Raw genomic sequence first — 10,349 nt, 5'->3', positions numbered from 1 at the left:
CACACACACACACACACACACACACACACACACACACACACACACACACGGCTCTTTTGCCCACCAAATACAATGAAAAAAATTTAAAGAACCATCCATAAGGTCTTTGACAATCATACAGATAAAGATCAGCACAACTGGCATTTAAAGCTTCATCAAAAACTACTCTCAAGAATGTTTAGTTCCACACAAAGAGTCTAAGAATCAAAACCCAGTTTCAGAAATGCCCATATGCCAAGAGTGAACAGGTGTTAAGCTATTGATGGGCATCATGCCCCGTGCAAAGGTCCTCACTTTTCAAGACAGCACAGTTTTCACTTCACTGTTTCCTGAATGGGTTGAGTCATTTTGCCTTCCATCCCAGGAAACTTTATTTCCTTTAACATATTTCTTTGCCTCCATCAAATTTCTCCACACATTGTGTATTTCTTTTCCCAACTGTTGCTCCAAATATGACACATCCCTTTCTTTTTTACCCACTAATGTGGTAACTGTTATTTCAGCTTCATGAGTGCATTTTTTTTAATAGAAAGAAAAGACAAAAAAAAATCCATATCCTACTGGGTATTTCAGCTTCAAAAATCAGTTCTGAGGACACAAGCTGCATTGGGAATGGCTGACCAGAATTGTGGGCATGACAGTATGTAAACTTCAATACTAGAACAGTCTTCTCAGATCCTGAAATGCCACAGAGCAGTACAAAGAAGAGAGACGTGCTCTCTGCTATGTCATGTCACCTTTAGTCCTAAAAAAAATAAAGGTACCAAACAATAGACAATTTCTCTTAAAGTGTAGTTCCTTTGCTGACTTTGAGTGTTAGATCTAAGTCTAGTGAAAGTAGTAACAACACTGTTACTTGAGCTTCTTTTTCCCCCCAATCTACAGCAAAAAGGAAGGCAATTTCTTATTTACTGGATTACTGGACCAGCCTGTTAACTGGTGACTGACTTCTGCCCTTGCTTCCCCCACCCCTCCAGTTTATTCTCCAAGAGTAGGCAGAGTGAGCCTTTAAAACACCTCAGATGGTGAACCTCATCCACTCAAAACTGCAATGGCTCTGCCTTTCAGTTGGGATTAAAAACCAAGTGTTACACCATCTCCTCACACACTCATCACCCTCGCTGTGCTGACCTCATCTATACCCTCTCCCGCCCTTCACTCTACTCCAGTCGCAACAGTCTCTTTGTCGTCCTTTGAATACACTCAGCACGCTCTGGCACTAGGGTGCCCTCACTAGCTGGTGCCTCTGCCAGGGCCACTTTCCCATAGACATCACTGCCCTCGAGACTGCATTCAAATATCAATGTCTCAAAAACACCTGCCTCCACCACCCTACAAAAGATGAAAATCCTTTCTCTCCTAATCCTCCAACTCCTTTCGTCCAGGTCTTTCATGTGTCCATATTATCTATTATGTCTTCTGTATACTGTCTGCTTATGATGCTAGCCTACGAAGGCAGGAATATTTATTTTATTCATCCATTAACTCAACTACCTAAAACAGTGCCTGGCATATGCACAGTAGACATTCAATTCAATTTGTTGAATAAATTAATTAATGGTAAATTGGTTTATTCTTTTTTTTGAAAATAATAAAGGTATTATCCTGGAAAGATAAAAAAAACATATTGTTAACAAAGTTTATTCTCCAATTCAGAATCACTGAATAATCAAAAACTGTTTATTTTCGGGCACCTGGCTGGCTCAGTCGTTTAAGCGTCTACCTTCGGCTCAGGTCATGATCCCAGGGTCCTAGATCCAGCCCCGCATTGGGCTCCCTGCTCAGCTGGGAGCCTGCTTCTCACTCTGCTTGCCGCTCCCCCTGCTTGCGCTCTCTCTCTCTCTCTCTCTCTCCTTCGCGTGCGCACGCTCTCTCACTTTCTGTCAAATAAATAAATAAAATCTTTTTTAAAAAGTTGATTTTCTGAATTCAAATTCATAGACTTCTGTTTGGTATTTTTTCCCCAAAGAGCCATGGAAGACCTTCAATACCCTTATAGCGTAGAGATAAGCTGAAAAGTTCCAGTTGAATCTAAGTTAGCAAGTGAACTGAAAATTTCAAGAGCATTTTTTAATTGTCATTTGGAAAACAGGCCCATCTTTTGTCTCAGCTGCAAAAACACAGGAACATTCTAGAATGTTGCCTCAAGCATCAAAATTTTCTCCTGGTATCTGGTGCATTATGTTAGTTCGTCAAACTCCTCCCTGGATCTTGAGCTTTTCCTGGCAATTTGCTCTAGTCTGGGACCTGGGCCCACATCCCTGACTCACACTTTCTAGTCTCCTAGTGATGTTTTTTAGCCCTTGCTTCCTAATCTCCTTATTCTCTGGGTCTTTTGATTGTGCACACTCATGCCCTCAATTTGGTCCCTGAGCCTTGGCTGATTTTCCAAATAGTCACCTATGTGATAGAAACAGAGATGTGTCACCTAGATCTCCCTTCTCAAAAATACTTTTATCACATTGGGGAAGGTATGTGCTATGGTGAGCACTGTGAATTGTGCAAGACTGATAAATCATAGACCTGTACCTCTGAAACAAATAATACATTGTATGTTTAAATAAAGAAGAAGAAGATAGTAGGAAGGGAAAAATGAAGGGGGGGAAATTGGGGGAGACAAACCATGAGAGACTATAGACTCTGAGAAATAAACTGAGGGCTCTAGAGGGGAGGGGGGTGGGGGGATGGGTTAGCCTGGTGAATGGTATTAAAGAGGGCACGTACTGAATGGAGCACTGGGTGTTATACACAAATAAGGAATCACAGAACTCTACATCAAAAACTAATGATATAATGTATGGTGATTAACATAATTAAAAAAAAAAATAAATAAAAAAAAATACTTGTAGACCAGCTATGGCAAATATGGTCAGCAGACTAACTGCCAGCTCCATTAGCTCCCAGCTTCAAAGGGCCATCTGCCCCATAGTCACACCCTTCCTTGAGGCAGCATGCATCCCATGATGGCCCAATGATGGACATTCTCAGGAGCCACTCTTGCTCCAGAGCTCCCTGCACATTGGCCAAGGCACTGCCAGGCACGCCTCACAATCCAGATCCTCCCTATGCCCAACCCTGCTTTCACTTCTTTCATTCATAACTCTCCATCTCTAGAAAACATCTTGTATCCCCAAATACCATCGCACTATCAGTTTCTGGAGAACCCAACTGGCAATAATGTCTAATACTTCTAACTAATAGAAAGGTCAAAATTGACAAACTTGAAGAAGTAGAAAGTGAAGCAGAATACATGTTAGCAACACTCAGGGAGCAACACATGATGACAGCAGAGCCATATCTACTACTGAAGCAATGCTAATAATGCTAATGAGTCCTCATTATACTATAATGTAAGAAGGCTACTTTGCTTTCTTGAAACTTTGAGCCAAAACTCTCTTCTAACTCACCCTCTGGAAAATTCTCCTTTAAGTTGATGATTCTATTGTGAGATAGATAAGTAAATCAATCAATCAATCAATCATATCTACTCTGAGATAATCAGAACATAGCTTAGGTTCCAAATGAACTAAGTTTAGGAGAACTAAACTTATTACTATGTCATAGAAGTTGTAAGAATTTCATCTTGACAATTACATATTAACAACATTCACATGTCAGAAATTCACTTTCAATTACATATGTTTCAGTTTTAAAATAATTTTAGGATAGAGTAATATTTTTTACCTCAAGATACAGTGAATTTATCATTAATATTTCTGCTGCTGGTTGGTACCATCTTGTATTGGCTAGAATCATTTATCCCTTACTTTATTGTGATATTTCCCTATATTATTCAAGGTAAAACTACCTTTGATCCAATGCACCTACTATGTAGGAAAGACCTTAGTTAGATCGGAAACCATGCAAAGGAACTGTTTTGTCTTTGCTTGAGGGTGAATATAGTTAGTATTTTCCAAACTCCCTCTAGTCACCACGCGATCCTTTTCAGTGGCTGACTTCTGCACCGAGCCCATTTGGCTTGGCCCCTTATGAGTGGTTCTGAATTCCAAAGGCTGCTTGTTTGAAAATTCATGAGCTTCTCAATGATGCGGTTCCTTTTTTTGGCTGCCCCACTGCTCAGTTAGTTCAGACAACAAGCTGCTTAGGGATGGATAATTTTTCCATTTAGCTGCCAAAACCTACAGGGGGGTTGGTATTTTACTGCTATTGTGGAATTTTCAAAAGTTTGGAAAACAGAGGATTTTATTTTTTGTTTTGTTTTGATATAGGACATTTTGACAATGGCTTTGGCAGTGATACAAAAATCTCCATGCTTGTAAACCAGAATAACATTTTCAGCCATCTGGCTTGCATGTAGCACCCTCTGAGTGGGATAGATATAAAAACAGTTAGCAATTAAGAGGCTTAAAATGGCTTTCCCATTAGTTTCTGAACTGAACTATCCCATGATAAAGATATAATAGGCAATGAAGGGGTTGCTGATACTTTGTCAGCACACTTCCCTTCATGATAAAAATTGTCTGACACCTCCATTATTTCTTAATTTCTCAATCTCCCTTCACTATCACCACAACCGTTCATGGATTTCTGGACTCAAATTTTTCTTTTGTCCTAAATATAACATCCCCAATCATAAAACACTACAAAATCCATTAAAAGATCCACTGTATGCTCAGTTATGTTGATTATTCTTCCTTCTGAATATGACTGAGGCTTCATACCAAAGGACAGAGGGAAACTCTCAGAACAGCATCATGTGAATCACTATCTCTTAATTTTAAATTTCAAAGCTTAATCTTTATATGATAAACATTAGATATTTTATCAGGATAGTATTAAACAGTAAAAGACAGGAGAAAGTTTTGATTCTTGACACTGAAAAGACAGTTCTTTTAAATCAGGAATTATGACTTTTGACCTCTTTAAAACTATTCAAAGATATTGATTATAATAATTTACACACATATAAATAGCACTACCAACTTGGAGTCTTGTCGATTTCTAGGAAAATAATAGGAGACCAAAGTTATCTGATGCTCTAAAAACAAATTTTGAGAAGTGGTGCTGAAATAAAAGAGTAAAATAAAGTAGAGTTTGGGAAGAGGTGTCTATCTCCCCGACCCCACCCCAACAATCCAGCTTGTTCCTTGGAATCCTATCCTGCCTGTACAAGAAACATGATCTGCTCGGAACCTGAAGAGGAGGCTTTGTGCTGCCACTTCTTTTGCACATTTTACAGAGAGCAACATATTTTTATCCAAGGCTTTCAGAGATTTCTCACTTAGTTGTCAAGTTCAGAAAACCCAGAGCTGGAAGAGATCAGACAGGAATTTTCCCAAACAAATTAGCATGTTGAAGGAGGAGGATGTAAACGGCAGCATGAATTTCCCCCTGCTTGAGCACATTTCGCAGCACAGCTAAGACTTTAACAAGTGATGGCCTCATGCACTTGGCTAGTTATTTACAAAGTTGCTTCCTGATTTAATAGAGTGCTAGAAAGGATTGTTGTACCAACTAAAAGAATCATAAAATGGTAATGAATGTTATGAAACTTCATGAATATTTCATCTGAAGATAGGCTGTCAGATTTATCTTAAGGTTAAAGAGCACACAGGACATAAATCAGGCCCAAGGTGGAGGTGCTTGAGGTTCATAGTTGGTGAGAACTGTTTACATGTTAGGCAAGGCTATCTGTGGGTGTTTATGAGTTTAGTCACACGTTAGACCCCAGTTAACTTAAGATAAAGAAAAAACTTCAGTTTTAAAATAAATCACTTTAAAAAAGATCAGCAAAGATTTCTAGGAAGCATTAAAGGTATTTTTTCAAACCCAAATTGGTTTTACTGTAATTTTCTTATTGAATGTATTAGGTATTCAAAACTATAATCAATATTCAATAAAAAGGTATCACAAGGCTATTGAATTGGTGCAATAAAATGGAATAATGAGCATAAACTCATTCTTTAGCTGTGAACTACACATACAACCATCATTTTTATTAAATCTTTAATATATCATCAGTTTCAAGGGAATTTCTCAGTTGAAATATTTATAGTTTAAAATTCACTACTTACTTTGTTAGGTATATTTTATTTCTTCCGAAAGAACCCACCAAAATTATGCTTCCCCAGTCTCCACTAAAAACATAGAAGTGAAATTTAGTTCAGTGATTATGAAATTTAGTTCTACCTCTATAGCTAGCTGAGAGCAATCCCCTTAATTCCTTTAAATTGGGTTTTTCTCTTTTCCTATGTTTTTCAAAGTATAACGAATGTTATTTAAATATAGAGATAAGCTTTCTGATTTTTTTTCTTTAGCTGGTGATGGAAATGGAAACCTAACAGGCCATTTATTCATTTGATCAGTCACTCAGTTAATTTTGAATGCTTACTATGTGCCATGTACCTTGCTAGCTGAAGGGATGAAATGATGAATAAAAGTCCCTACCAGTAGAATGTCTTGCTTCCAGAGAGGTACCCATAAGTAAATAAGCAATTATAAAAAGTGTGATGGCTAACATAATTATGGCTGTTATGACAGCACATGGAAGAAGTACATTCCCTCCAGTTGAGAGGTCAAAGATGACACTTGGGAGAAAAAAATTACCTAAGTTCAGACCTACCTGGATGAACGAAATCAGGATGAAGTAAGGTGTAGACCAGGAGAAAAGAAAACACACGATCTATTAGAGGAGGTAATGAAAACTTATGATGGTTGAAGGGCCGTGAATGCATACTTATGGGGAGAGGATGAGAAAATGGTAAGGGATGGAAAGGAGGGCACAGACCATGCCCATAAACCCTGCAAGAGGTTTGAATTCTATCTTAGGGCAATGGGTTGCACCAAAGGGGTTTCAGCAGTGTAGTGATATCATTAGATTCTCATTTCATCTTGTTGACAGTTACATTTCTTGCTTGGTTTTGAAGACTATTTTATACTTCCACTCTTCATATTAAAATGGAAAATCAAGAATTTGATCAGATGTTTTAAGTCAGTGAATGATGGGTTTTGAAAGTAATTTTATAAAGAGAGTGGAGGGAAGAATAAAATTATTTGTGTAAGAAATGTGAACATCACCCTTGCTCTTGAGTGGTGGAAAAGAGGGTCATCAAATAAATACACCTCTCTAAAAATAAAGTCAGACTGAGTTAGTTACCCTGAAGAATTTCCTGATAGGAAAGGAGTAGTTCCAAAGTTAAATCATGAGATCTCTTTATGAAGGTCTTAAAAATAAAAATTATCGAGGGGAGCGGAGCAAGATGGCGGAGGAGTAGGAGACCTGGATTTCGTCTCCTCTCAGGAATTCAGCTGGATAGGGATCAAACCATTCTGAACACCTACAAACTCAACAGGAGATCGAAGAAAAGAAGAGCAACAACTCTCTCATCAGAAAAGCGACCACTTTCTGGAAGGTAGGACGTGCGGAGAAGTGAATCTAAGGGGATATTGGGGAGGATGGACGGCGGGGGAGGGGACTCCGGCGGCCGATTCTGGCAAGTGATACAGCCGCGGAGCACAAAATCGGAACTTTTAAAAGTCTGCTCCACTGAGGGACGTCACTCTGGTGGCCAAGCGGGGGGTGGAACCCTCCGGGACAGTGTGGTCTCAGGACCCACGGGTCACAGAAAGACCGGGGGTGCCTGAGTGTGGCAGAGCTCCCAGGTATCGGAGCAGGGAAGCCGGCTGCAGAGGCGGAGCCCAGGCGCGGGCTCTCAGCTCGGGGTTGCCATAAACCGTGATCTGCGGCACCGTCGGGCCCCTGCTCCTCCAGCAGGGACCCAACAAGCGGCAGATCCGGGGAGACACACCTTCCTCCCCCAGGAGGAGCCACGCGGGAGTGCGCCGCAGGGATCTGCTGGGTTTGGAGACTCCACCCGGGGTCGGGTGCCAGAGATAGAAACGCGCGGTCACAGGCCGGGTGAGCACGGAGTGCGGCCGGAGACCGGGGAGACGGGAGTGACTGACGGCTTTTCTCTGGGGGCTCACTGAGAAGCGGGGCCTGAGTTCTCGGCTCCTCCGCGGCGGAGATTGGGAGGCCGCCATTTTCACTCTCCGCCTCCAAAGCTGTACGGAAAGTTCGCAGGGAACAAAAGCCCAGAGAGCAAACCCGAGCAGATTACTTAGCTGGGAGGGGGCAAGGGCGGGGCAATTCTGCCTCTGGCAAAGACATTTGGAAACCACGGCAACAGGCCCCTCCCCAGAAGATCAGCGAGAACAGCCAGCCAAGACCAAGTTTACCCATCAATGAGAACGGCAGAACTCCAGCTCTAGGGGACTACTGCACATAGAATTCATGGCTTTTTTACCATGATTCTGTAGTCTTTCAAAGTTAATTTTTTTTTTAACTTTCTTTTTTTTTCTTTTGAATTTTTCTTTTTCCCTTTTTCAACCAACATCTTATCAATCCCTTTTTAAAAAAAAAAAAAAAAATTTTATTTTTCATTTTTAGAGTCATATTCTATCCCTTCATAGTAGTTACCCATATTTTTGGCTTATATATATAAGTTGTTCTCTCTTTAAAATTTTTTTTTTTTTTTTACAGACTAACATTCTTTAATCACAAAGGCACTTGAGAACCCCTACAAACCCAAAGTCTCCACCAAGAGTGGTCCTGCAGATGCCCCACCCTGCTACCCTCCATCCACCCATCCATGGCACTCAGAGTTCATCGTGACCTGCAGAGGGATCCACACTGGGCTTGATGAAGATGCCTTCCATGGCCTTCCACGTGTTGTGTGTATTGGCACTGGACATGCCATGCACTTCGTGCTGCCCACGGATGGGGCTCCCATACTGCTCTCCAGTGACTGACAGGAACACAGAGGTGCCCACGTGCTGGAAGCGCACAGTGGCCTCTCGCTCCCAGTGCTGCCCTGAGCAGCGCACGGTCCACAGATCCAGGTCGTCACCCTCACCGTCTTCCCCAAAGGCGCTCACCTCCTGGTTGTTAGACAGCGGCGACGGAAAGTGGTGCGTGTGCAGGTTCTTGCCAGTTAGCACGTACGTGAGCCGAACCGCCTGCCCGCAGCGCACCGGGGACCGGGGCGAGCAACCGCCGTCCGACCCACCGCGGATCTGCCAGTAGCTATTGGCGTCGTCCGACGCCTCCACGCCAGTCACCAACTGTTGGCCGCTGCCGGATCCGTATTTGATGTCATGCGAGTGCAGCCACACCCTGTGTTGCGTGTTGAACAGCTTCAGCACCGACCCGCAGGTCACGAGCCCTGCGCCGGTCTTGGCGGCACCGCTACTCGGCACCAAGAGCGTCAGCAGCAGCCCCAGAAGCGCCGGCCCGGCAGCTCTGCCGCAGCCCGCGCTCCACATCACCCCGGCCGAGCTCCGGCAGCTCAGGCCCATGGGCTCTCTTTAAAATTTTGAGATAGTTTCTTCTAACAGATCAAAATATACCCTAAATCTCTAGTATATGGTGTTTTCTATTCCCCTGCCTGATCACATCCTCTCCCTTTTTTTTTTCTTTTTTTAAATCCTCTTCTTTCTTTTTTCAAACAACTTATCAATTCCTTTTATAAAATTTTTTATAATTTCCATCTTTACAGTCATATTCCATCCCTTCATCATATCAACCCTTATTTTTGTACATATATAAGTTTTTCTTTCTTTAAAATTTTGGGAGGCACTTTCTTCTAAAAGACCAAAATACACCCCAAATCTAGTGTGTGGCACTGATCTATAAACCAGCCTGATCATATTTGATCACATTCTGGTTTTTTTGTTGTTGTTGTTTTGTTTTGTTTGTTGTTGTTTTTATCTTTATCTTTTTCCTTTTTTTTCTTTTTCTTTTTTCTCTCTTTCCCTTTCTTTTCCCACTGCTTCAGGTTTTTTCTGATTTGTTTAGAGTATATTTTCTGGGGACGTTGTTACTCTGCTAGCATTTTGTTCTCTCAATAATCTATTCTCCTCTGCACAAAATGACAAGGCGGAAAAAATCACCTCAACAAAAAGAACAAGAGGTAGTACCGACTGCCAGGGACCTACTCAATACGGACATTAGTACGATGTTAGATCTAGAGTTCAGAATCATCACTTTAAAGATACTAGCTGGGCTTGAAAAAAATATGGAAGTTATTAGAGAAACCCTTTCTGCAGAAGTAAAAGAACTAAAATCCAACCAAGTAGAAATCAAAAAGGCTATTAATGAGGTGCAATCAAAAATGGGGGCACTAACTGCTAGAATAAATGAGGCAGAAGAGAGAATCAGTAATATAGAAGATGAAATGATGGAAAATAAAGAAACTGAGAAAAAGAGAGTTAAACAACTACTGGATCACGAGGGCAGAATTCGAGAGATAAGCGATACCATAAGACGAAACAACATTAGAATAATTGGGATCCCAGAAGAAGAAGAAAGAGAGAGAGGGGCAGAAGGT

The 10,349-nt window shown here is 41.4% G+C and overlaps 1 protein-coding gene across 1 annotated transcript; it reads right to left on the bottom strand.

Moving 5' to 3' along the window:
- Nucleotides 1-8,500: 8,500 nt before the first annotated feature.
- Nucleotides 8,501-9,285, bottom strand: LOC123324306 (stromal cell-derived factor 2-like protein 1). The gene has a single exon (XM_044913342.1). The coding sequence runs from the start codon at nt 9,283-9,285 to the stop codon at nt 8,620-8,622; it is 666 nt and encodes a 221-aa protein (XP_044769277.1). The 3' UTR covers nt 8,501-8,619.
- Between the last annotated feature and the right edge of the window lie 1,064 nt (nt 9,286-10,349).

Source organism: Neomonachus schauinslandi, chromosome 3 (assembly GCF_002201575.2).
Source record: "Neomonachus schauinslandi chromosome 3, ASM220157v2, whole genome shotgun sequence".
NCBI classification, from domain to species: Eukaryota; Metazoa; Chordata; class Mammalia; order Carnivora; family Phocidae; genus Neomonachus; species Neomonachus schauinslandi.
Note: the sequence above shows the minus strand (reverse complement) of the source record. Positions and strands in the feature narration are given on the sequence as shown.

Coding starts and splice junctions, on each gene's coding strand:
- LOC123324306 (XM_044913342.1), bottom strand. CDS start 9,285: ATGTGGAGCGCGGGCTGCGGCAGAGCTGCCGGGCCGGCGCTTCTGGGG.